Genomic DNA, 25,563 nt, shown 5'->3' with positions numbered 1-25,563 from the left:
CTTCCAGGGGCCCGGGCCACCCCTCAGATGGTGGGTCTCGGTCGGCAGAGGGCGCTGCTCCTACCCTAAAGGAGGAATCACAGGCCTCTCTGGCAGCTCAGGCACCACTAGCTGATCGACAGCCGAATGGCCCCGTGGCGTGGAGGCGCGAGTCTCCCGAGAGGAGGAGGTAGGGGTGGGGCGCAATCCCTTTCCCCGCCGTGACGCAACCCCGGCTCTCGCGATACCCCACCCTCCTTGACGTGGCTGCGCGCGCTCGTGCAAGAAGCGGCTCCGGCTTCCCCGCCATGCCCATGGTTGGGAGCGCGCCGGAAGTCCGTACGATCCAGAGTACGTGGACGGAGATGACGTCAAACAGCTGTAACGGAAGTGCCCTCGGCGCTCTCGCGCCAAGGCATCTGGGAACCGGAAGAGAGGCGGGATCGCCCCCGGAAGTCTGGTGCCGGTCGGCAGAAGCGTGGATCCGACCGCTCCTGAGGCACCGGCTTCTCTCCTAGCCGCTGCCGCGATGGTGGGCAAGGCTCGGAAGCGTGGGGTCGGGCATCGCCGGGCGGCTCGGGTCCAGGAAGAGGAGGAGGAGAAGGAAGAGCAGGGTCCGCCGCCCTCCCCGGGGGACCCCAGCTATTTCCAGGACCAGGTAGATGCCTTCCACGAGGCGCGGTCGCAGGCGGCTCTGGCGCCCTCGTGGAGCGACGGTGAGAGCGGGGCCGAGGACCCCGAGGAGGAGGAGGTGTTAGGCCTGGACGTGCCCGAGGAGGAAGAGGAGGAGGACGACGACGAGGAGGACGAGGACGGAGAGGGGGAGGATGCGGCCAGCGTGGGAGGCAGCTCCGTGCTTAGCGAGGCCGAAGACCCCGACCCCGGCCTGTCGTGGGGCCGGAGGAAGAGCCTCTACTATGATACGGACTACGGGGCTCCCCGGGGCAGGGGGCAGCAGAGCCAGCAGGAGGCCGACGAGGCCGCCCGCGAGGAGGAGGAGGAGGCTCAGCTGATCCAGCGCCGCCTGGCCCAGGCCCTGCACGAGGATGACGCGGGCCTGGACTGGCTGCAGGCGCTGGGCAAGGAACCCCAGGAGCCCCGGCCCCGGGAGCCCCCGAGCCGCGTAGTGGCCGACCTGGCGGCGCTGCCGGCCAAGGAGAAGCTGAAGCTGCTGCGCAAGGAGGCCCCGGAGCTGCCCGAGCTACTGCATGACCTGAAAGCCAAGCTGACGGAGCTGCGCGACGAGCTGGAGCCGCTGCTGCGCCTCGTGCCGCCGGGCCCCGGCAGCCGTTACTTACGCACCAAGTACAGCCTGTACTTGGCCTACTGCGCCAACGTGAGCTTCTATCTGGTGCTCAAGGCTCGCCGCGCCCCCGTGCACGGACACCCTGTCATCCCCAGGCTCGTGGCCTACCGCACCCTCATCAACAGGCTGGCGCCGCTGGAGCGCAGGCTGGCTGGTCAGGCCCGAAGGCTGCTGACCCAAGGCCGCGAGGCCGTACCCAAGAAGAGGCCCCCCCAGGTGCGGGCCACGGCTCCCCCCTCCGAGGACTCTGAGCCGGAGGAGGTAGCGGCCCCGAAGCCCCGTGGAGACGAGGAGGAGAGACTGAAGCTGAAGAGGAAGAAGGAAGAAGCCCAGGAAGAGGAGGAGGGAGACCCAGGCACCAAGAGGGCCATTACCTATCAGATCGCCAAGAACAAGGGGCTTACACCCAGGAGGAAGAAGATCGACAGGAACCCCCGGGTCAAGCATCGGGAGAAGTTCAGGAGAGCCAAGATCCGCAGAAGGGGACAGGTGCCTCAGGTACGCACCGAAGAGTACAAGTATTCTGGAGAACTGTCCGGCATCCGTGCTGGAGTCAAGAAGAGCATCAAGCTGAAATAAAGCCAACTCGCTTCCTTGAACTAAAGCTCTAAGCCATATACTTTGAACCAATAAATTTTTCATTCCAGTGACAAAGCAATCCTCTTTTTTAATTTTCTAGGATATAGTCTTGTAAAACTTTTTTAAACTTGGGGAAGTAATTTCTGGTTATTGCTGGACTTTTATCTGCCCGGGTTAATTTCTTGTCAAAAAGTGCATTTGTTTATTGTTTCCGAGAAAGACATACTTATTCAGGATCTGGTTTTTGAAGGTTCAGTTTGGAATTATTTGTACAGCTTTGTTGCAGTAGGACCTATAATCCCTATATGAGCTTTGTGTAAGGGATAAGATTGAAGGTAATGAGACCTTAATTTTTTTTTTAATGCATGGATTTTTATCAGGTTTTCCCATGTCTTGTCCATAATGGGTTACCTGGCCACTTATTTAATGTTCCCTTAATGAGGAACAATCATACCCCTAGAAAATGGAAAAAAAAAAACTGAAATTTTAAAATCTCCCTTATTCAATCTTTTGCCATACCTAAAATTCCACCAGTTCACTTCTTTGGGATGATTATGTCCTCTTCCAGGCATTTTGTGTCTTAAAATGCAAATATCCTTGACAAGTTCACCTTATTGTAAATTTAGCTTTGTCAAATTTTCTTTTTGTGGAATGTAGACAGAATGAGGGTTCTTTGGCTAGGGTGGTGGCTGAAAGCTTTGCCTACAAAATAACTTGGCCTGGGACTTAACCCTGAAAAGGGTTACAAAGAGGTAGTTCAGAGATGCTTTCATCTTGAAAGTAAACAGCATCATAATTTATGAACTAATTTTGTAAGGTATCTGCTTAAAATCAAGGAGCTCCAAAAGCTGTGTGTTTTGCCCATAACTACTCGAGTACCTTGGGTAAGCAAATGCTTAAGGAGTAGGAGGAGGGAAGCTGATTTAACTTACTTTAAGTACTCTTGTAGCCCTGGGTAGAATTGAGGGATAAAGGAAGGGAAGTAGGCGTTTACTAGCAAGGTAGAGGGCTTAAGTGAGGGTTCTGACTTGATTGAAATGTTCTACTTTATTCATTAACCTGAATAATTGATGGGGCATAAATGATGATTGCCAATGAGTGTAGTTTGAGTCTGATGTTGGATGTTCAAAATGAGGATGTTTTTAAAAGGGGAGGAAGTGATTTAATCATTCTGGCCTCGTACTCATTTGCTCATCTCAGGAATGTGAGGATAAAAGAAAATTACTACATGTGAAAATACTTAAGTGAATGAAATCATTACATACCCAGAAAAGGGTTTGGGGAGAGAGTCATAAGATTACAGATTTATAAAACTAAGGGCCCTCAGAGGACATCTGATCCAGCTACCTCACTTTTCAGAACAGGAAACCGAGGCCTAGGGAAATTAAGGGACTTGCCTAAAGCCCCACAGGTAGTAAATGGCAGAAGTAGGATGTTAATTCTTGTTCTCTGGCTCCAAATCCATTGCTCTGTATTCTGTACCACTCTCCCCAACACTCAAAGCGGGATGTGGGGAATTTGGGTGATGAGAGAGAAGGAATGCAGTAAGATGAAATGAAGTTGGTTGTGTTGTGCTTATCTGAGCCAAAACTTCTATTAAAGGACTCTAAAGAAGCATTTCATATTGTACCTGAAGGTCCATGAAGGAAAAAGAACACATTGTTCAGGTTTAACACAAAAGGTAGAAAAAATAAGTCATTTACGTTCTTTCACTGACCTCGTGGCATTTCAGGACATTAACTTGCTTTTAGAATGTTGCTGGAATACAATCAGCATGCTGACCAGCCTTCCTGTACTCCCAAACCCATGTCTGACTTGGTGACACATTCCCCTGGCCTTGATTTTTTCATCATTCTCAACTTTGTGCCCTATATCTTTACCTCAGCCATCTACAGGTATGGTCCTACCTTAGATAACTGCCATGATTTTGATGTCCCCTCTCTGATAATTTTCTCTTCCTCTGCCTTATCCTTCTAAATCTATTCTTCAGGCTCCCTGTGACTTGCAATGCCTACCTCTACCTCCTTGTCCTTCAACCTGCTTCTGACCTAATTTTGTTCTTAACCCTATGGTTAAATCACTAACCTTGTGCTGCACCTTTGGTTCTTCTGCCCTCATTGTCCTACCCCTCTTTACACCCTGCCAATCCAATGCTCTTGGGCTACTCAGTTGAGCCCTTGGTGCTTTGTGGCAATCTTTATTCTTCCTGGATTCACACTCTTCTCTGGTTATTCCAAATCTTAATTGTAAGTGTTCAATACTACCTCAAAGCCACTTGTTTCCCAGTAGACATCAAACCACTTTACTGAGAAAATCAACTATCTATCATAAGTTCCCCTCATCCTACTCATAAACCCCTGTACATCTTAATTCATCCTTCCTTTTACTTGTCTTTGAGACAAAGGTGGTACTTCTTGCCAAGACAAATTCTCCTCGTGTTCTTTATCCTGTATCATTCTTGCTCTCATTTTCTGTTTTTCTCTGCTGGCTCTTTTCTCACTGTCAATAAACATAATTAGATCTGCCCTACTTTTTAAGCATACTTTATCCTTGTCCTTGATAGCTTTCAAGTTGTCCTAGATCTTCTTTTCACTGCCAAACTCTTAAAAAGCCTGGATCTATGTTTATTCACCGCATACTTCTCATCCCTTTTGATCTGGCTTTTTAGCTCTCCATGATAAGCAATAAAAATAATCTCTAACTGCTAAATACAATGGCTTTTTTTTTTAACCTTTGTAACTTTTGATACTGTCTCCCCCTTCCCCACCCCCATTTTCTGGATACTTTCCTCTCCCCTGGCTTCTGTAATCTGACTATCTTCCCACCTGTCTCACTACATTTTTGTCAGGCTCTCCTGCCGAGTTTTCATCCCATCTCACAACAGGTGTTGGCTTGGATACGTTTCTCTGTGCATTCTTTTCTCCTGCTCATCTCTGCTCCTATGGATTCAAGCATCCTGTTTTTCCGTGCACAATCTCAGATCTATATATGTAGCTCCAAATATCTATCTCCTGGATGTCCTATGAGTATCTCAAACTTTATCCAAAACAAGCTTTATCTTTTTTTTTTTTTTGCCTTGGACAAGATTTCTGTTGAGAGTAACACCAGCCTCCCAAGCACTCAGTTTTGTAATCAACTCACCAGTAGTCCTTGACTTTATTTATATTTGTACAAGTCTATGAAAAGTCATATACGTGTATGTACATATATATACACGTGTGCATACATGCATATATATATGTATATATGAACCATAAAGTTTTCCTCACTTAAGATTGTTTATCTTTCTGGGATTTCGTCTTTCACATTTTCCAACATTTTAAAATTGAAATATTAAGGCCTGGTAAATATGTGACTCTAAGCCATAGGCTTTGCTAATCTCATTAGCTTGCCCAGCACCTGTTGACCAGTCCATGGCATTCTTGGGGAATTTTCCTTTACTAATTTCTGAATATTACTGATCACTGAACCCTTGTATCAGGACACTTCTGACCTCAGTTCCCAAGCTAGCTTGGGTCCCTGCTTTCAGAAATATGCAACACCTGATCCCAGGTTAATTCTCTCCCATCACCCTAAAGATTATAGAATCAAAATCAGATGTGATTCTAATGACTACTTTCTGTTGCCCCGTGTAAGCCATACTAAGATTAAGCAAGGATATTTATTTACAAGTGAACAGAGCAAATCAAAGCAGAAAAAAATATAAAGTAATTAGAAGTGTGTTTGAAAAAATTTTATGTAACCCAGACTGAGTAGAAAATAGCTTGCTGTAGTTAGAATTCTCTATCCCCTGGAGTTCTCGACTCCTTTCCTCCCTTACTCCCCTCCCCCAAACACACAGGATGCTCTCTTGTGAGATCTCCACAAGAATGCTGATTAACAGTCTTAGAACACCACCAGATGATTTAGTCATTGACTCTCAGCTCTCCATGCTACACATCTAATCTGCTGCTAACTTTCTTCATTTTACCCCTCTCCACTTAGATCTGTCTCCTAATTCACCACTACTACCTAAGGTCACTCCCATGTTCAAGAACTTTCTTTTGTTCTCTGTTGCTTGTAGGAAAAAGTAAAACTCAAGTGTCTGCCAGGCCCTCCACAATCTATTGCCTCCTTCCTTTTCTATTTTATTCTTTAAGAGATAAGTGAATTATACTAATTAACATTACACTAATTTAGCAATAAGAACCACCATTGGGCCCAAGAGACTGGGGCAGTTCACCATCTCCCTTTCCACCAAGGATCCCCTCTGCTCTGGATCCATGTACACAGTGACTGTATTCTGTTCTGGCCTTTAATGAAAGGGGCTAACCTTTTCTCACACTTTTTGATCTTTTACATTCTGTACCTCAGAACCCAGAAATTTACTTAAAGTTTAGGTTTGGCTCATATCTAAAGTCCCCCACAAAATGGGAGTAGAAAGGTATTTAATGTATGATATCAGGTATGGGACGGCTAATTTTTTCTACTCAAAAGAAATGTTAAACATAGACACATAAGTACATATTAAAAAATTTTAAAAGAAAACAGAAACTATAGTAATACTCTCACAGAAAGTTGTTGCATCCAGATATGATTCAGTTTGTGGGCCTCCTGAGCAAGCCTTTTACATTTTCCATTAGGTCTGCATCGTCCAAGAAATTCTTTCCAGGTTCATGTCTTATAGCAAGGCAGACCAGCTTTTCTCCTTGTTAGTGGTCTTCTTACCATGTAGAAACTGCTTTTTGCTGCCAGTCAGCCTGTATTTTCCTGGAAGTGGCCAGGGCACAGGATCAGCATGCCACAAGCCATATTACAATGCCTGCCGCATTCTTTCCCCCAGCTAAATATTTGCTGTCCTCAGCAAATAAAGTAGGATATAACTGGTACATTTGTCTATCTTCCCAATTCTGGGAAGTTCTCTAGGGTCCTACAGAGGCTGATGCATTGTTCTTTCAAGGTGCTTCCCCAGTGCCTTTCAATAAAGATCCCTAAAAGGTCTCAAGGGCTCCTAATGCTATATGAAGAGACCCATAAATTGATTCAGCACAGTACTTAACCAAAGGAACTATGTACAGACCAATCATGCATTCAGATTAACTGTATTTTTATCTTGGTACCTGCTTGTAAAGAGAGACTAGATAAAAAGCAACGTAAAATATAAACTTTAAATAAACAGAGGGAAGCTTTGGAACAGATCCCTACTGGGTTGGGTGGAAAGGAGAAAGGAGTGGAGTCAATTCTTTTTTAAGGTCCACTGGGTCAGAGGCCTTTCCAGTTCAGAGAAAAACAAGGGGATATAAGTCCTTCAGCCCTGAGCTATTGTCCTGGAAGTGGCCAGGGCACAGGAGCAGTACTCCATGAGGTGAACCCCTGATCTAACTCCAAGCTATGCCTGGATAATGAGCTGATTCCTTAGCCTAGAGGGACAATTATATGGCCATATTAGCAATATTAATTTCAAGGAAAGGAATTACGCTCTAATTTATTATATGCAGTGGGAGGAAAGTCTAGGGATGTTTCTGGTGGACGCATTGCTGGCTCTCTAGGGAAACAATGGCTTTATATGGAATTTAGAAAACATAATGGGAGTTAGAGTGGAATAAATCTAGTAAGAATTGAAAATGAAAAGTTTTAATTTTGTGTAGAATGGGCTGAATTAACATTCTGTGTTAATTTCCTTCTCTGAGCTATTTTGAAATGAGCAGTTTACAGTGAGGAGTATAGCATCTGAGAAGCTTTCCTGGTTTCTTCCTCCTACCTATAACTTGTTCTTTCAGTCTTGCTCATCATGGTTCCACAGGTGACTTTCATGTATAATTTAACTCCCAGAAGTGTTCTTCCTGCCCTGACCTGTCTTCAAAATCACAGAATCAGAAGAGACCTCAGAGGCCATCTAGTCCAACTTATGGCTGAGTAAGAGTCCCCTCCGTAACACACAAGTCTCCTTTGTTCTGATTTCCTATAGGACGTCTCTTACCAGTAACTCGAACCCAACATGTCTAAAACTGAGATCTTTCACAGAAAACCTACTCTTCCTCCTCACTTCACTATTTCTGTAAGTGGCACCAACATTCATCCAATCTCCTAAGTACCGAATATTTTCTCCCTGTTTTCCTAGCCAGTTACCTCCTCCCATCCATTCTACCTCCACCATCTCTCTCATACACACTCCTCTGCATTTCCTCTGCTATCCCCCTGGTACAAATCTGATGACCACAGTAGCCACTCAATAGGTTTTTCCCAACTGCTCTCCTTCCTATCCAAGCCATCCTTCATGACACGGACAAACTCTCTTCCTTATGCATAGATCTGGCTCACCCAATGAGTAAATTTTTAGATTCCTTTTCTGAGCATTTAAGGTCCTCTAAATCTGGTACTGTCTGACATTTCCTGACTTAATTTTGTACTCCTATGTATTCTACATTCCTACCAAATTAGAATAATTACTATCCCCTTCCCATCCCAATCCATCCCCCTTCTTCACTAAACATACACTAAGCCCTCACAATTTCCTGCCTAAATGTCTTTTTCAGTCTGTTTCCCAAGCCCAGAATACCTTTCTTATACCCTTAACCTACTCGTTAACACACACACACACACCCACTCCCACTTCTGAAGCCTCCCACTTCATCCCAGCTTTCTCTGATTATATTCCAAACCGTGATGACCCTTCTGTATTCAAACTCAAAGTAATAATTTGCATTCACCACTCATGAATTTACGTATTTTGCACGATAATTTTCTGTGAACAGGTTAAATCACTTACCTTAGAATCATGTAAGGTTTTTCCCTCTTTTTTTTCAAATGAGGGAACAGCATAACAACATGAACCCCCAGGGGCAGGGACTGATGTTGCTTTTTGTTTGTTTCTCTACATCCTAACACAAGGCAAACACTTGATAAATGTTTATCGTTGGATTTATTGACCTGAAGTCATAGTTCATGGTTTGGATCCAGCCTCTCCCACTAAACTAGCTATGTGGATTTGGGTAGGTCATTTAACCAACTTCAGACTAAATTTCTTCATTCGTAAAATGAAGGAGTTGGACAAGATGACCTTTCAGGCTTCTTCCTGCTATGACAGCCTGAATCTATACAATTTTGAGAAATGAAATTCTTCAAATGCCTATTAAGTGGTAGAAAAGTTAGACTCGAACCCAAGTTAGACTCTTCATCCCAAATTCAATGTTCTTTCCATTATACTATCCTGCTTCTATGATTAAAAATCCAAGGGGGAAGAAAGAACATAACGCATGCTTGTGTTCTGAAATAAATACTAATTGTATAGCATCTGCATGGGGCACGGACATCCTCATACTTTCTGGGCTGACTTGCCCACCATAAGCTTCCCTTATGCCCACAGGTCTAGGATTCCCAGAGAGGGATCAACACCAGATGACTGACTAAAATTATTCTCGGGGGTGGGGGGGAACAGTGAATAGAGCATCAAACCCGGAGTGAAGAAGACTTGAGTTCAAATCCAGTCTCAGACACTAGTTATGTGACCCTGGGCAAGTCACTTAACCCTGTTGGCCTCAGTTTCCTCATCTATAAAATTAGCTGGAGATGTAAATGTCACACCACTCCAGGATCTTTGTCAAGAAAATTCCAAGTAGGGTCACAAAGAGTTGGATGCCACTGAAATGACTGAACTATACTTACTAGTATAGCTCCTATTTCTCATTTATGTAATATACAGTAAGCACTTACTGAGGGCCTATATGCCAGGCACTTTGCAAAACACCATGACACCCTTAACTTTTGAGCATTTACTTAAACATAAGTCAACTATTGGCATTTATTAAGTGCTTACTACATACCAAACAAGGTGCTAAAGGTCCAGGTAGTACAAATATAAGTAGGGGGAAAAAAGATAGTTATCTGCCCTCAGAGCTTACATTCTAATGCGTGACTACACATCAAAGGAAGCTGAAAGGTGTGGGGGTTGGGAGGAAAACAAAGGTACCCAGCTTGGGGACTTGGTAGAGGAAGTCACCCCTGAGTAGAAAGAAGGAGATACTAGTCTAGAGCCTAGACCTCTTTAAATGGAGGTACTGGGAAGAGCTATCCAATCAAATAAAGAGGCCACAAGGTCTGAGGGAAAGTCCTGGTGCAGCCTGGAGAGGAATGAAGAAAAAGCAAGAATTACTATAAGCTAACAGTTACTCAACATAAATCAAATTCAGGAATAATTAAAACATCGCAGTCCATCCATAAACCTGCATCATAATCATGGAGGAAAAGGTATTACATTTACCTAGCTGAGAGATACTGTGAGCGGGGAAAACCACGAGCTTGGGGCAATTTACAATTTCAGACTGCAGGCCTTGATGTCCTTAGTCTGGCCGCAGGAAGATGATGCTCTCCTAACTACTGCCCTTCTAGTCCTCACCACTCCGGCTACACAAAGCCTCTCTGCTCTCTAGCCAAAGAAACAGTGATGGGCTCTTTCTGTTCATAGCCATTCATAAATAAAAAAAAATAAAATTTTAAAAGTTTTTTGTTTTTTCTGTGACAAGCAGTTCCCTTAATCCAGAGAAATCCCAGACTCTGCAATAGAAGAGGATCCTGTTTTGTCTAATCTGCTCTAAACTTCTTACAGCACTGCAAAGCAAAAGTCTTCTGGTTGCCTGTCTGGGCAATACAGACAAGCTCAGCCAGCTTTCCCTCAACAAGACAGTGCTTTGTCCCATGAGTTCCAAGCCTCTTCTTATGGCTAACTAGACACAGTCTGTCTTTTCCCTTCTGTTTCTCTTTCTCAAACTAGAAAGGGTGTTAGAAAGCAACCAGATTCCTTTGAGAGGCTCCCCTCTCTTGTGCTGTGAATTGGGCTGTAAGGTAGTGAGTTCAAACACCTTTAAAGGTCAGCTCTCTTTCGGTGAGCTTCCAGCCTTTCATCAGCCAAACAGTAAAGCAATGTTTCTCTCCTGATTGGCTGGCTCCCAGCATAGCAACTGAAACCTTTGTGTCTTGTATTGTCTTGTCTTATTGTCTTATATTTTGTCTTGTGTTCTGATCATTTTTCCCCATAGGCTTTTTCAAAGCTGGATTTTTTGATACACCAATGCCTCAAATCAGAGTCTCCTGATGGTCAGTGATTCAATGTTAGGTAAAATGAGGTAAAATTTTTTAAATCCACCTTTCAGTCAGATATGAAATTCAGTCTTTATTTAATCTTCCCACAGTTCCCCAACAGTTATTTGATTTATAACTTTGTCAGTTATAACTTTCACAGCTCTGAAAGTAGTCATGTGGGGATAAGCTGAAGAACCACAATACCCTCCAGTCACTATTACCGCAGTCATCCCTTCCTTCAAAAAAAGTCCTTTTGATACATTTTTCTGAGGATCAATTCTCTATACATTCCTCCTCACAGTCTGTGTCCGTCTTTTACATTTTATCTTGACAGACTGTGTTTCTTCCCAAGTGGATTTTATCTTTTTACTTACACAAAATGTCTTTTTCTATCTCTCTCAGCAAATGAACTCTTCACATACTAAAGGGACAGTACATTACATAAATGGAGAAATTTAAACATTTTCATCAGGGGGGGTGGAATCAACAAAACTTGGCAACTGATGAGATGAGCAATCAGTCAAGGATGACTGAGCTTTCGGGCCTGAATGACTGTAAGACAAATGGCACCACACAACTTAAAGTTTTTAGTGCTAAAATTATTAGACTAATTACTTTGTAGGGATAGGTAGATCAGCAGTTCTAGTCTGATATTCTTCTGATAGTCCCACTGGGGGACGTTTGATGAAAGAACATGAGACTACTCATCCTCCCTGGTGCTGACTAAAATAGCTCCAAATGTCCATCCCAAACTTTCCCATAGTGTCTCGAAAAAGCAGGTGTCTTCTTGACAGTACTAAAAGCATACATTCATATGGAATTTCAGAATAAAATGTTAGCCTTTAAAATTGGAGAAATTAGTTTGCTTTTTAATTATACTCCATTACATTCTGTCGGTAAAAGCAGCATGGAGAGACTGATTATCAATTCAGTTTCAAAAAGAAATAGCTATTAATAAGAGAAATTCTCATCAAATAATTCTGATGTTTCACCTCATCTCATTAAATTGGCATAGATGACAAAAGAAGAGAATAGTCAGTGTTGGAGGTATTTTGGAAAGATGGGCCTACTTATGCACTGTTGGTGGAACCATGGATTAAACAAGCCATTCTGAAGCAACTTGGACTTTTATTAAGTGACTCTCATGTCCCTTTGATTCTGAGATCGTACTGCTAGGCATATAGCCCAAGGAAGTCAAAGACAGAAAGAAAACAAACAACGCATGTTCCAAAGTCTTTGTAGCAACACTTTATAGCAACAAAGAACTGGAAACAAAAATACATGCCCATTGATTGGGAAATGGCTAACCAAGTTATGGTAAGTGAGTGTAATCAAATATTACTTTTCTGTTAAGACCCAGGAAAACATTACACATAATAATAAAACAATGCAATTTGAAAGACCAAAACTGCGTGTAGGCACTTAGTAAATACTGACTGCTTGACAGACTAAGTGAAGGTTGTCAAGTGGCCCCAAAGAAGAGCTACCAAACACAACCTTCCTGACACTTCTTTGCAAAAGTAGGGAACTATGTGGCTCAGTGGATAGAGTGCTGGGTCTGGAGTCAGGAGGACCTGAATTCAAATGCGGTCTGATACTTAATAGCTGTGTGACCTTGGGCCAGTTACTTATCTCCATTTTCCTCAGTTCCACGTCTGTAAAATGAGCTGGAGAAGAAAATGACAAACCACTCTAGTATCTTTGCCAAGAAAACCCCAAATGGGGTCACAGAGAGTAGGACAACAACTGAAATGACTCAACAACAAAATGTGTACACATACATATTTGTATATGTTATATTTTAAATTTTCATAGACAGTTGCTCAGATAAAGGTCTCATAACGCAAATATATTTTTGTTATTGTTGTTTTTCCTTCATTCTCGAAGAGGACCATGACATCAGGAAGGTGATGCCATGACTTCCGAGTGAATTGGTAAAGAACTTTATCAAATCTATAAGAAGGCGAGTCATTCCCCGATTGATAAATGGTCAAAGGATATGAATAGACATTTTCCTATGAAGAAATCAAAACAATTTATAGTCATGTGAAAAAGTGTTCTAAATCATTATTGATTAGAGAAATGCAAATTAAAACAACCTTGAGATATTATTTAACACTTACTAGCTGATTGGCTGATAGGAGAGAAGGGGAAAGCTACAAATGTTGTAGGGGATATGGAAAAATTGGGACCTTAATTCATTGATGGATCTGTGAGTTGATCCAACCATTTTGGAGAGAGATTTGGAATGATGCCCAAAGAGTTATTAAAGTGCCTTACCCTATACCAGCAACACCACTATTAGTTCTGTTTCCCACAAGGATTAGGGAAAGTGGAAAAGAATCTACATGTTCTAAAATATTTATAGCAGCTCTTTGTAGCGGCGAAGAACTGGAAATTGCAGGGATGCCCGTCAATTGGGGAATGACTAAACAAACTGTGGTCTATGTTCATGGTGGAATATTATTGTGCTATAAGATTTTAGAAAAGCGTGGAGAGACCTCAGTGAAATAATGAAGAGTGAAATGAGCAGAACCAAGAGAACATTCTGTACAGTAACAGCAGTATCATTTTAAGAATACCTTTGAGCAACCAAGTCATTCTAACTATTATAAATACCCAAAATAATCTCAAAGATCCTATAAAGGAAGATGCTGTTTAAATCCAGAAAGGAATATTGCTGTGGTATAGGAAGTGATGAGTGGGTTGATTTAGAAAAACATGGAAAGACTTGGACATATGAAGGAAGATGCTATCCACCTCAAGAGAAACAGATGATAGAAGGAAACAAGCATAGTACGGTCTTACATATATGTGTACGAGTGTATACACACGCTACAGTGTGTAGAAGGAAGTTTATGAACATATATATCCGTACTTAATTGTCACATTCTTTAGGGTGGAGGGGAGGAGGGAGAGGAAAAAAATAAAATAAAAAGTGCGCACCAGAGAACAAAAGAAAACCAACAAGGAAGTAAAGATGGATTACTTTGAAAACAATGTGTAGTAGTTATTATATATGAAAAAAAAATTTTATGTTAAATCTTCTCTTACGGTCTGCTGTGTACATGGCAACATTTTTTTCTGATTTTGTATTTAAGTGTAAAATGAAAAAACTTTACAAAAATTTTTTTTAATATTTTAATGAGGATTCTCTCCCCCCCCCCCCATAGGTTTGTTTTTATGATTGGTTTATTGGATACTTACTCTTTTGGCAAGAGAGAGAAAAGATGATTAATAGTTGGACAATGTGATGTCTTGAAAAAAATGTTTTTATTGATTTTTTTTGTCTTTACCTGTGGGGGTGGGGGGGGGGTCACTGGACCTTTCAATTGTATCTGTCAATCAAAAATGTTAACTAGGTGTGAACAAGGTCTTTTGTTCAGTGTTCAGTTGTGTCAGACTCTTTATGACCCCATTTGGAGTTTTCTTGGCAAAGTTACTAGAGTGGTTTGCCATTTCCTTCTCCAGTTCATTTCACAGATGATGGAACAGGCAAACAGGGTTAAGGGACTTGCCCAGGGTCATACAGCTAGTAAATGTGGGAGGCTAGATTTGAACTCAGGTCTTCCTGACTCCAGGCTGAGGGCTCTATCTCTTGTGCCACCTAGCTGCCCAAACAAGGTCTAGATAACTTTATTGAATCATCCAATCACTGCCACTCCACTTAAAGTAATAGGCATTAGTCTAGGTGAAAAATCTACCTTGAAAGATGAATTAAATGGAATGATGCTCCAAAGGAGGTTTGTTGAGATTGACTGAGGAAATTCAGTAACATACCCTGCAGATTTTTGCATAAAACAGAAAACCAGTTCAGAACCAGCATTCAAGTGTCTAATAAGCTAGAGGAGAGAAAGCAGTTCTAATCAACCCTATGAGAGGGGCCAGAGGAGTGGAGTGTCTCCCTCTCTTATCCCTCAGCCTTTCTTTGAAATTCTTGGAGTTAGTCTGGTGACCTAGTGAATAGAGTGCTGGACCAGGACTCAGGAAGATCTGAGTTCAAATCTGCACTCAGATACTCACAAGCTTCCTTCACTTCAAATTAAGTAACTGGCAAAAAATGATTTTTAAAAATGGAAATGATAATTTTAAGGCCTGCAGCATGACAGATTAATAACATTTTTAAAAATTATTTTAAATTACAAACTTAAAATATCAATAAATATGAACATGTCAGTATGCAAATTGGAAAGGGAATTGTATATGAAACAACTTTCATTATATACAGGGGTTTTTTTTTTCCACTATGAACTAGTCTGTTTTTTTTTTTAAATATGATACTTCCAACAGCTCTTTGCTTCACTGTATCCTCTTCTGCTCTAACTTGTTTTTTTAAATTATCCTTAATCCTGTTTTCTTTCTTTTCATCCTTTTTAAGGTATTACTATCACTATTCCTCATCCCTCAAAAGAGAGATTAAAGTTCTCCCTTGTAACAAGTAAATATCCTTATATAAAGCAAATCTACACATTGGCTCTGTCTGAAAATACATATCTCATTCTGTACTTCTAGACCATCACCTCTCAAAGAGTGACATTTGTCATAGATCTTCTGGAGTCCCAATTGGTCATTGTATTTGTAGCTCAGTCTACAGGTATTAGAGGCTTGTTTGGTTGAAAATGATACAAAAAGTTTTGCCTATTGAGCAGGAAAGGAGGAACATCCACTCATCCTCTGGCTTGTACCCTGGGAATAAGGGCTTTAGCAGTCTCATCCAGCCAGTTCCCTTCTCCTCCCACCAGGCTTAACCTACTCTGTAATAACGGTCTTCAGTTCCACCCCTACAAACAGGGTCTTTGTAAGCATGGAAGGAACCAATGAGAAAAGCCAACGTGATCAACACAGGTCATTCTGAATGCAGCTATTAGTTTGCATTGGGGTTGTTCATACTAATCTATTTAAAATTCGATATTAATAAGATTCTCTCTCACTTAGCTCATGAGCCCCTAGCCAGGATAGAATCTTGTTGATTTACTAGGGGGTGGGGAACCTGAGGCCTTGAGGCACCATGTCCCCCCCGCCCCCCCCCATTTAGACCAGGGGTTTGAACTTCCATCCCTTTATTTGTCCCTCATACTTTGCCAGCTCTGATTTTGAAACTCCCCGTTCATCAATCATGCTACTAATTAAAACAAAGACTAAACAAATTCTAAGAACAGCAAAACTCTAGTAAATATCTGCTCACTTAGGCAAAGAGAATTGAGACATGAAAAAAGTCACCATCCTTTATCCGATTTCCCAAAGATATTTCTGCAAGCATCATCAGCTCCAGCCACACTATTCCTCGGGGTCCTGACGGATAGAGGTCCCTACCCTCCTCTATGCCATTCCCTGTTTCTCTCCTACACTTTCATCTGTCTGTCTCTCTCTCCTGAAGTTTTTGAAAGACTTCCCATATCAAAGCAAGACAACACAAAACTCCCCATGCTACCTTATTTGTATTCGGTTTAAAAATTCTTAGCAAGAATGAATTGTGTCCAATCACTTCTACCTGTGCGCCTCCTCTCTTGGGAAGAAGTCTGTCAAGCCAAGAGGTTCCATTCTAGCCTGAAGAATTTCATTACTAACATGCAATTTCTCTTTGTCAGAAACACCCAGGATTACACGATGATCATAGTTAAGGCTTTTACACTTTTTCTCCTTTACAATGGTGTGGTCATTGTACAAATTCTGGCTTTGTTCATTTCTCCCTGCACCACCGGATATGCGTGTCCCAGGTTTCCTTCAATCTATCCCTTTCGTTGTTTCTTATGGAAATAAGAATTATAATTTTGAAATAATATTTCATTGCATTCCTAAGGCATAATTTGTTTACCAATTATTAGGAAACCCACTTTGTAGGGTTTTTTTTAAATTTTAACAAATGTGCTGCTGTAGCGCGTGTGTGTGTGTGAGCGCACATTGGTTCATCCTTTCCTTCCTTCTTTTGTTATACCAGATAGCGAGTGAGACACACCACAGAGTATAAGTTTTGAACGGAGAAGTTTATTAGCCGGCGGTCATTCGGGGAAAAATTCCCAAAGCAAATGACCACGTTTAAAGGGAGAGGGTAGTTTTTATAGAGAACACAGGATTCAGTGCTTAATTATCTCTTGAAATGTCATTTTGCAGACTCGGCACATCTGTACCTTTTATGACCATGATCAAAGGAAATTCCTTAATAGATTGTAAATACAACATATCAGATAGTTGACAAAGTGTCAATTGGAATTACAACCCAGGATCTCTGTGTCCAGTTTGCCATACATCCCACAACATGACTCATGAGATAAGAGCTAGGAACAGTCACATAATTCAAAAGAATATCTGGGGCTGAGGCTTTCATCCTTCAAGGCCATAGGCAGACTGAGGGATGCTCCAGCTGGCTTTGTTGAGAGGAGAGATAGCGTTGTCTCTCAGCCCACTCAGTTAATTAGCTTACATTCCTTGGAAATGTCTTAGGGGCCCAGGACACTCTTATGCAGACTGGGGTTTGCAGTTAGTGGCTGGGGGCAGGGTTTTTCTAGCAATAGCTGGCTACTCAGGTATCACACTTTGATCTCTCTGTATATGTCTAATAGTGGTATTGATAGGCCAAAGGGCATGCACCATTTAGTGACTTTTTGGGTATGGTTCCATAATTGCTTTTCAGAATGGTTGGATCACTTCACAGGACCACTAACAGTGCATCAGTATTCCTGTCTTCCTAGTACCACTTGAACAATTGTCATAAGTCTTTTTTCATATTTTTGCCATTCTGATGGGTGTGAAATGGAGCCTCAGAATTGTTTTAATTTGCCTTTATCATATTATTAGTTTTCCCCACCCACATCCCACCCCATCCCCGCCACCTACCTGGTCACTGCCTCGTCATGGTAGAAGGGCTTGAATAGCTGAATGAAACTATGAGCTATGGTGTGCAGATTACTCAAGACACATGGATCATAGTGACCCACTGGAGAAGGAAATGGCAAACCACTCTTGTATATTTGCCATGAAAACCCCACAGACAGTACAAGAACAATAAAAGAGATGACAATAGAAGAGGAGCCGCTCAGGTCAGAAGGTGTTCAACACATTACTAGGGAAGAGCAGAGGACAGCCAAGAGTACCAATGAAGTGGGTGGGCCAAAGCTGAAAGGAAGCTCAACTGCAGATTCATCTGGTGACGAAAGGAAAGTCTAAGGTTATAAAGATCAATATTGCACAGGAAGTGGGATATAAGATCTATAAATGATGGTAAGCCAGATGTAGTGAAAGAAGAGATGGAAAGTATAAATGTTGACATCTTGGATGTCAGAGAAGTCCAAATGGACAGAAATGGGTGAATTTAATTCAGGTGATCCTTACATAGACTCCTGCGGGCAAGAATCCTTTACAAAAAAGAAAGTGGCCCTCTAAGTCAGTAACAGTGAGAAAAGCAGTTTTGGGGCATAATCTCAAAAATGACAGAATAATATCTGTTCAAATCAAAGGCAAACCATTCAACATCACAGTAATACAAGTCTATGCTCCAACCACTGATGCCAAAGAGAGCAAAGATGACCAGTTCAATGAAGACCTATAATATCTTCCAGAAATAACACCAAAAAAAGATGTCACATTGATCAGAGGAAATTTGAAAGCTCAAGTAGTAAATCAAAAGATAACAGGAATAACAGGCAAGTTTGGCCTTCGGATACAAAATGAAGGAGGGCAGACACTAATAGAATTTTGTCAAGACAATTCACTTTTCATAACAAACACTTGTTTTACAACAACCTAAAAGGTGACTCTATTTGTGGACATCACCACATGGCCAATATAGAAGATTGATTATATACTTCTAAGCCAAAGGTGGAGAACCTCTATACATTAGTCGAAACAGGACCTGGATCTGACCATAGGTCAGATCATGAGTTTCTTATTGGAAGATTTAGACTTAAATTGAAGAAAGTAAGGAAGGCCATCATACGACAATAACAACCTTCTTTCTCTAATCTGTTTATGACATGACCTTGTATGTCTACAACTTGTATCCATTTGGAGCATATTGTGGATATGTGGTTTCAGATGTTGTTCTGAACCTAATTTCCACCAGCTACCCACTTCTTGGCAGAAAGGTGCCAGAGGACTTAAGTTGCAGAATGAGACATACATGTTGGGCATGACCAATGTCCATACTTGTTGCTTGGGTTTTTCCTTTTTTTTTTTTCCAAATGGGGTGAGGGATTGGGGTGAAGGGAAGAGGAGTGGTAATAACACTGTAGAAAAAGAGAGAAAAAAATTTAAAAACTGAAGTAAAAGAATATGCACAAAAGAGTACAGATGGGAGTTCAGAAAGAATTACATAAAAGTAGGATAGCTTTGAAAGTAAGATGTTGAATTCATTATATACTTTTCCAAAAGCAAATTATGAGTAATAGATATTTGAGGATTTGTACACAATCATCTTTTTCTGTTCTGCTTTGTATATGGATTTCTCCTTTTTTTGTTAAAATTAGTTAAATGCAGAAAAAAATTTTTAAAAAGAGTTAAATGACTCAGCTGGCTGATTTGTTCATGAGTAACATACCGGTACAGGCTCAGGAAAGTACAGTAGTAAGAATATCTAACCATGGATTTACTCCTAGAACTCTGAGATTTGTAGCAGCTTTTCCCTCTAGGGAGCCCCAATCTGCCCTCTGGATACGTTGGTGAAGTGAGCCCCTAGAATAACAGAGTAGAGGCAGGGAGGAGTGCCCAGCTTATATAATATATAATTTCTTAACAAATCAAATTGATATTAAATAAGGAATGGATGATTCTTTACAATATTTTTATTGTGCAAAATATCCCAGTTACCTCAAACTAGTGGTGTACTGGTAAGTATTTAACAACCAGCTCTTTGAGGAAAAGAAAATGCACCCATAACATACTTCTAAGTTTAATCTGCAGCACTAATATTTTCTCTTCACTTTCTTAAGTCTAGATAATCAATCAACCAATAAACATTTATTAAACAATTACTATGTGCCAGGCACTGGGCTAAGTGCTAAGGATACAAGAAGAGGCAAAAGATGGTCCCTGCCCTCAAGGAACTTAAAATCTATAAACTTGCTTCTGCCATTCATTAAAAAAGTTTACCATCAATAAAATAATAAACCAAGTCCCAATTTATAGCATTTGCTGATTTTTGAGGTGACACACTGAAAATTTAATCACCAGCAATCCTGTTTGAGCTAGGCCCAGCTCATCCCTGCCTCAAAATTTGTCTGTGCAGCTAAGAATTGTCTTTAACTAATCAACAGTCTCTTCTCAAAAATTTTCCCAAGATCAAGGTGAAAATAACTCCACAGGAAGAGATTTCTCCATCTCTCTTCTCTCTGCCTTCTCCAGGAAAGTAATCTCCTCAATAAATACACTTAAAACCGTCCCTGCTTTCAAGCACCTCCCAGTCTAATGAGTGTGTGTTGGGGGGGGGGCCCGGGGAGCCTACATGCAAATGAGTATAAACAAACAAGACATATACAGGACAGATTGCATATTATCACAGAGAGAAAGCACCACCATTACTGGGGCTAGGAAAAGACTTCACATAAAAGGTGAGATTTTAGCCAGGATTAAAGAAAGTCTGAGAAGCCAGGAGGCAGATGAGGAGAATTCCAGGCTTGTGGGACGGCCAGAGAAAATACCTCAGGTAGGGAGATGAAAGCCATCTTTGTTCCCATATATTTGTGTCCATTTCCTATATATCTTGGATATCTGTCCTTTTATCGTAGAGATATCCAAAATAGTGCTCCAAGAACAGCGACGATGCCAGGGTCACTACCCTTAAGTGTCCCGGGAAAGTAAGGTGTGAAGTAGGTAGAGGCGCTTCTAGTCATGAAGGGCTTTTGAAAACAAGAGGATTTTATATATTTGGTCTTGCCCAGGTAATGGGATTTTATTGATTCTACTCTTTAGAACTAGTAGGGTCATGAAGTCTAATCTCTTCATTTTACAAATGAAGAAACCGAGGCAAAGATTAAGCGACTTGCCCGTGGTCACTCAGCCAGTCAAAGTCTGAGTCAATATTTGAACTCAGCTCTTCTGCACTCCAAGTCCCTACCCCTCCACACCTGGCTGCCTTTCAAGTACATTCTTCAGTGGATTCTACAGCCCTGGGTCATTAAGATATTGGGCATCATCAGCTGCAACCGTTAATGGTCATTACTCGGGGATTTGCGCCGAGTCTCTGGGTGCCCTGGTTGCTTTTGAAATAGGAAGTGTATTTGGACATTTTCTATTCATTCTCCAGAGAAGGAGATACCGCCCCCCTCCACATCGATGCTGCACAATGCAAAAGCATTTTAAAGGAAAGCACAGTTGGAGAGACCGGGAGAATGTGGAGGCCGTGTTTTTTCACTATTCTATACAGACATCTTTTATCTTTTCGGAATCCATCTGCCAAAAAAAGAAAAAAAAACACAACCAAGCACGTTTAAAACCTGGACAATTGGCAAAAGATGAAATTGTCAGAGAAATAATATTTGAGGCAAAGACTGGGTTAATTACCCGGCATTACGGATCAGTAAACAATGATAAAAACATTTTTAATCCTGTTTTTGCCTCTTCCCCCCAAGCCCCAGTGACTGGCACATCAACAGCGTTTAATAAATGCTCGTTAACTTAAAAATAAATCAACAATGACTAGTAAAAGGAGTGTTACTACCAGTCTAATATCACCCCCGCCCCCCAACCTGGGAAGAACAACGGCCGGAGCCCGAGCAAAGCACGTGACATCCAGGGAACAACAAAAGGAGGGGATGGGAGGAGGCCACCTTTACCTGGCCCTGGGACACCCGCCCCCAGCCCCAGGTGAAGGGCTTTACCTAAAAAGGAACCCCCGGCGGGGAAGGTTTTCTCAGCTCGAGTCAGTGAGCCGCCCTCCCCGCCCCTTCGTGCAGCCTGAGTTAATTAGGTTAGGTCTAAAGCACAAAGGTGAACGGTGGAGGTGGGGGTGCAGCCTTTCCTAAACCAGGGGTAGGAGGACTAGGAGAAGAGGGAAGAGGGAAGACGGAGGAGGGAGGGGGGAGGGGGGAGGAGGGAGCAGGGAGAGCCCCGCCCCACGTGGGGGGCGGGGGCGTGCTGCTTCTCCTAAAGAAAGGGAGGGGAGGAGCTGGGAGGAGGGGAAGGTGAGCAGTCGGAAGGCTTCGGGTCGAGCCGGGTTCTGCTTTCTTGACAGGGTGTCCCCTCCCCCATCACCCCGGGCGGGCGGGGCCAGGACTAAGGGGCGGGGCAACAGTAGCAGCTCCTCCCCCTCCTCTCCAGCTCCTCCCCGCCCCGCCCCCGACGGGGGGTAGGCCGGGCCGCTAGCTCGCCCGGGGTTGGGCTGGGCTGGTCGGGGCGGGCCGGCTCTGGGCGGCCGTGATGGCTGAGCCTCCCGAGGCAGCGCCAGCTTCAGCTCCGGCTCCGGCTCCTGCCGCGGCGGCGCGGACCGAGGGCGCCGAGGAGCCCCCGCAGTCCCCGGCCGGCAGCAGCCCCGAGCCCAGCTCGCCCGAGCCCGCGCCCTTTTTCCTGCTGTACCCGGGCGATGGCGGCGCGGGCCCGGGGGCGCGGTCCCTTCACCAGCCGCCCGTGCAGCCGCAGCCCCCGCCGTGGGGCTGGAGGACGCCGCCGTCCCCGGGCTCGCCGCTGCCCTTCCTGCTGCTGAGCTCTCCGGCGCCCGGCGGCACCAAGCCCCGTGAGTACGGGACGGGAAGGGAGGGGGCTCCCCCACGTGCCGCCGACAGACACCCCCCCCCAGCCACCCCATCCAGGCTGAGGACTGGGGCCACCCTCCTCCGGACCACTCCCCCCGCACCCCTTCCTAGGTGGGGCCGGAGCCACCCCACCCGCTATACACGCCCCACTCCCCGCACCTCCTGGAGGAGGCTGAGGCCGCCTAGTCCCCTTTCCAGAGGGGCAGGGGCTTCCCTGTTCCCCGCACCCCAGGCGGGACTGGCACCCTCTTACACCCCTCCAGGGGTCCGTGAGCTCGCACGAGGGGCGGACAACCCTGGGTTAGTACATCATTACAGGGGGAGGAGCGGGGAACAGCCCGCCCGCCCCTCAGTGGGAGGCCCCCATCTCAGGCAGGGCTGGCCCAGGTCGGGTATCTCCAAACTCCGCTGCTTGCACTCAAGTTTGCATTCTGCCCAAGTCATTCTCCCTGCTCGGTCTTGTAAAGTCCATCCGCATTCAAGTTCCCTGCTCCAGCTGCCTTCATAAAAACGAGGGGCGTTCGGTCCCCGATCGAAAACGAGTATCAGTGCCCTGTGGTTTGGACGGGGAGGCTAGGACCCTTCCGGAGGGAGGTTGAGGTTAGCCCCGGGCTTGGCCCCCGTGAGTGGGGCCTAGTGGGTCTGAGAGCTGACCTGGAAGCCAGGAGCAGAAGGGGCTCCTTGGAACTGCCGGCCAGGCAGTGTGGTGCGGCGGCTGGAGAGGCCGACTGGGCCTGGGGGGAGGTCTCGAGGACTCGGGTTCCAGCCGCATCTCGGACCCTTATCCAGAACCTGGGCCCTCTCTGTGCGCTCAGCAGCCCCGACGCTTCTCTGGCTGCAGATGTGCCGGCTGCCTCCTCACCGGGAAGTTAGCTGTGTCGGTGAAATCACAAGTCCAACCTCTGTCCACATTTTCTTGCTTGCAGGGAAATTTAAAAAGAGATTCCCAGGGCTTCCTACTCACTGCCTGCGAAAGCTCCGAAATCCACAAACACTCCTAAAAAGTGTCCAAGGGCACGGAGATAGAAACAGTTGAAACTCCAACTGCTTACGTGTGGCATTACTTAGAGGGCAAAAGTCAACCGAAAATTGAAGGACGAAGCAGTTTGCCTTTGGCATTTTTCTGTCGTGCGAAATAATACATTCATTGTATTGCTGAAGTGGGTGCTTGTATGGGAGCTGAGGGCCTTCTCCATACTGGGCAGACCTTGGATGCTCCCAGGAGAGCCCCTGGGTGTGGGCAGATGAACCCCAGAGAGATGAATTGACTGGAAGCCCCCAATCCCTGTAAATAAGTCCGGAGATCTGGCCGAGGCCACGACCCTCCTTTGAGACAGACCTAGTTTGATCTTTGTGTAGGTCATAATTCCAGGCAGTAGGTGATAGGTGCCAAGTGCGTAGTAGTTCGGGAAGTGTTCCCAGAGCTCTCCAGCTTGCCAAACAGAGTGATACAATAAGCTGAACAAGGAAAGGGCCCCTCACACTGAAACATTCCTCTGCCTGGCATCAGATGACTTCCACAGTCTGGCCCCAACTTACCTTTCCAGTCACATTTCCATTACCCCCTTTTAACCGGATCCTAGCATACTGTCTCCCACCTCCTTCCTCCATCTATTTGCACACAAGCTGACCCCTTCTTTTAAACCATGGAACAGCCTTCTCTGATCCCCAGAAAAGTTAGTTTCTTTCTGTCTCTCCATCTCTCCTCTGTTTCTCTATCCCTCTCTTATCTTTCTCCTTCCCTCTTTCTCCTTCCCTTCTCTGTTTCCCTCCTACTCTCCTACCTTCTTTCTCTCCCCTCTTTCTCTGTCCCTCCCTCTCTCTTTTTCTCTCTTCTACTCTCCCTCCCACCCCCCTCACCTCAGCTCACTTATACTGTGGTCATATTTTATCTCCCCATTGGAATATAAGCTCCTTGGAAGGACAGAGACTGTTTAGTTTTTGCCTTTGAATCCTATCACCTAGCGGTGCTAATAATTATTAATAATTATTGAATTTGTTGTTTAGTCATTCGGTTGGGTCCAACTCTTCCTCACCCCAAGGACCATAGCTTTTCTTGGCAAAGATACTGGACTAATTAACTGTTTCCTTCTTCAGTGATTAAGGCAAACAGAGGTTGTGACTTCCCCAGGGTCACCCAGCTAGTAAACCTCTGAGGCTGAATTTGAACTCCAAGTCTTCCTGACTCCAGGCCTAGCGCTCTGTTCACTGAGCTACCAAGCTAGCTGCCTCTATTATTGATGAATAACTATTGTTAAATGGAAGCTAACCTCTGTCCTGCCAAGTCACTGGAATAAGCTGTCCTGGCTTCGGGCCTCCTGCAGACTCTCAGAGGTCACTGCAGGTGCCTGATGGGATGATCCATAACAGTCTGACTGTTCTATTCTGGGTAGCTGAAGCCTCTTAAGCCCAGGGATGAGCATAGAATAAGGAAGGGTCCTAGAAAAAAGGACAACCTCAATCTCAAAGTGTGCTCTGGGGACCCCATTTCAAGGGAGGCGGATCCAGGTCAAACTTTTTATAATCAGCATCTTAGTTTCTAATAGGGTAAATGTCTATTGATATAAGCCACATAAAGAGAAGCTCTTGGGGGAAGAAGCTTTTTCAGTTTTAAGAGTGTAACGGGGACCTTAGACCCAAAAGTTTGAGGACTGCTGCTGTAAGGAATAAAATTTGATTTTGTTTTTCACAAAGGGCAAAAGTTGTCCATGCACCAATGTCTCCTCGGTCAACAAGCATTTTGGGGTGGGGGAGCCAAGGCAATCAGGGTTAAGGAACGTGCCCAGGGTCACACAGCTAGTAAGTGTCACGTGTCTGAGTCTGAAACAAGCATTTATTAAAAGCTTATTTTGGACTAGGCACTGCTCTGGGATGCAAATGGCAAAAAAAACCCGTCTAGTAAGGGAGAACATGTAAGACATTGACATTCCCGATCTATGCAGTTTTAAGTGGCAGGAAGGC

General features: G+C 44.0%; 2 protein-coding genes across 8 annotated transcripts in view; both read left to right on the top strand.

Annotated features, from left to right (window-relative positions):
* The first annotated feature begins 386 nt into the window (after positions 1 to 386).
* Positions 387 to 3,481, top strand: UTP3 (UTP3 small subunit processome component). Its single transcript, XM_036764498.1, has one exon. It carries the CDS (start codon positions 509 to 511, stop codon positions 1,862 to 1,864), a length of 1,356 nt encoding a protein of 451 aa, XP_036620393.1. The 5' UTR covers positions 387 to 508; the 3' UTR covers positions 1,865 to 3,481.
* Positions 3,482 to 22,169: 18,688 nt separating this feature from the next.
* RUFY3 (RUN and FYVE domain containing 3) overlaps positions 22,170 to 25,563 on the top strand; it is a 129,755-nt gene continuing 126,361 nt past the window's right edge. Inside the window, exon 1 of one of the 7 annotated variants that reach the window (XM_036762971.1) lies at positions 22,170 to 22,583. In XM_036762971.1, coding sequence (XP_036618866.1) covers positions 22,271 to 22,583 — 313 coding nt within the window. In that variant the 5' untranslated portion in view covers positions 22,170 to 22,270. The remainder of the gene's footprint in view (positions 22,584 to 25,563) is intronic. The other 6 variants (XM_036762962.1, XM_036762963.1, XM_036762967.1 and 3 more) reach the window with 6 other exon arrangements.

Source organism: Trichosurus vulpecula, chromosome 6 (genome assembly GCF_011100635.1).
Source record: "Trichosurus vulpecula isolate mTriVul1 chromosome 6, mTriVul1.pri, whole genome shotgun sequence".
Lineage (NCBI taxonomy): Eukaryota > Metazoa > Chordata > Mammalia > Diprotodontia > Phalangeridae > Trichosurus > Trichosurus vulpecula.
The sequence above is the reverse complement of the archived record's forward strand: the minus strand, read 5'-3'. Positions and strand labels throughout refer to the sequence as shown.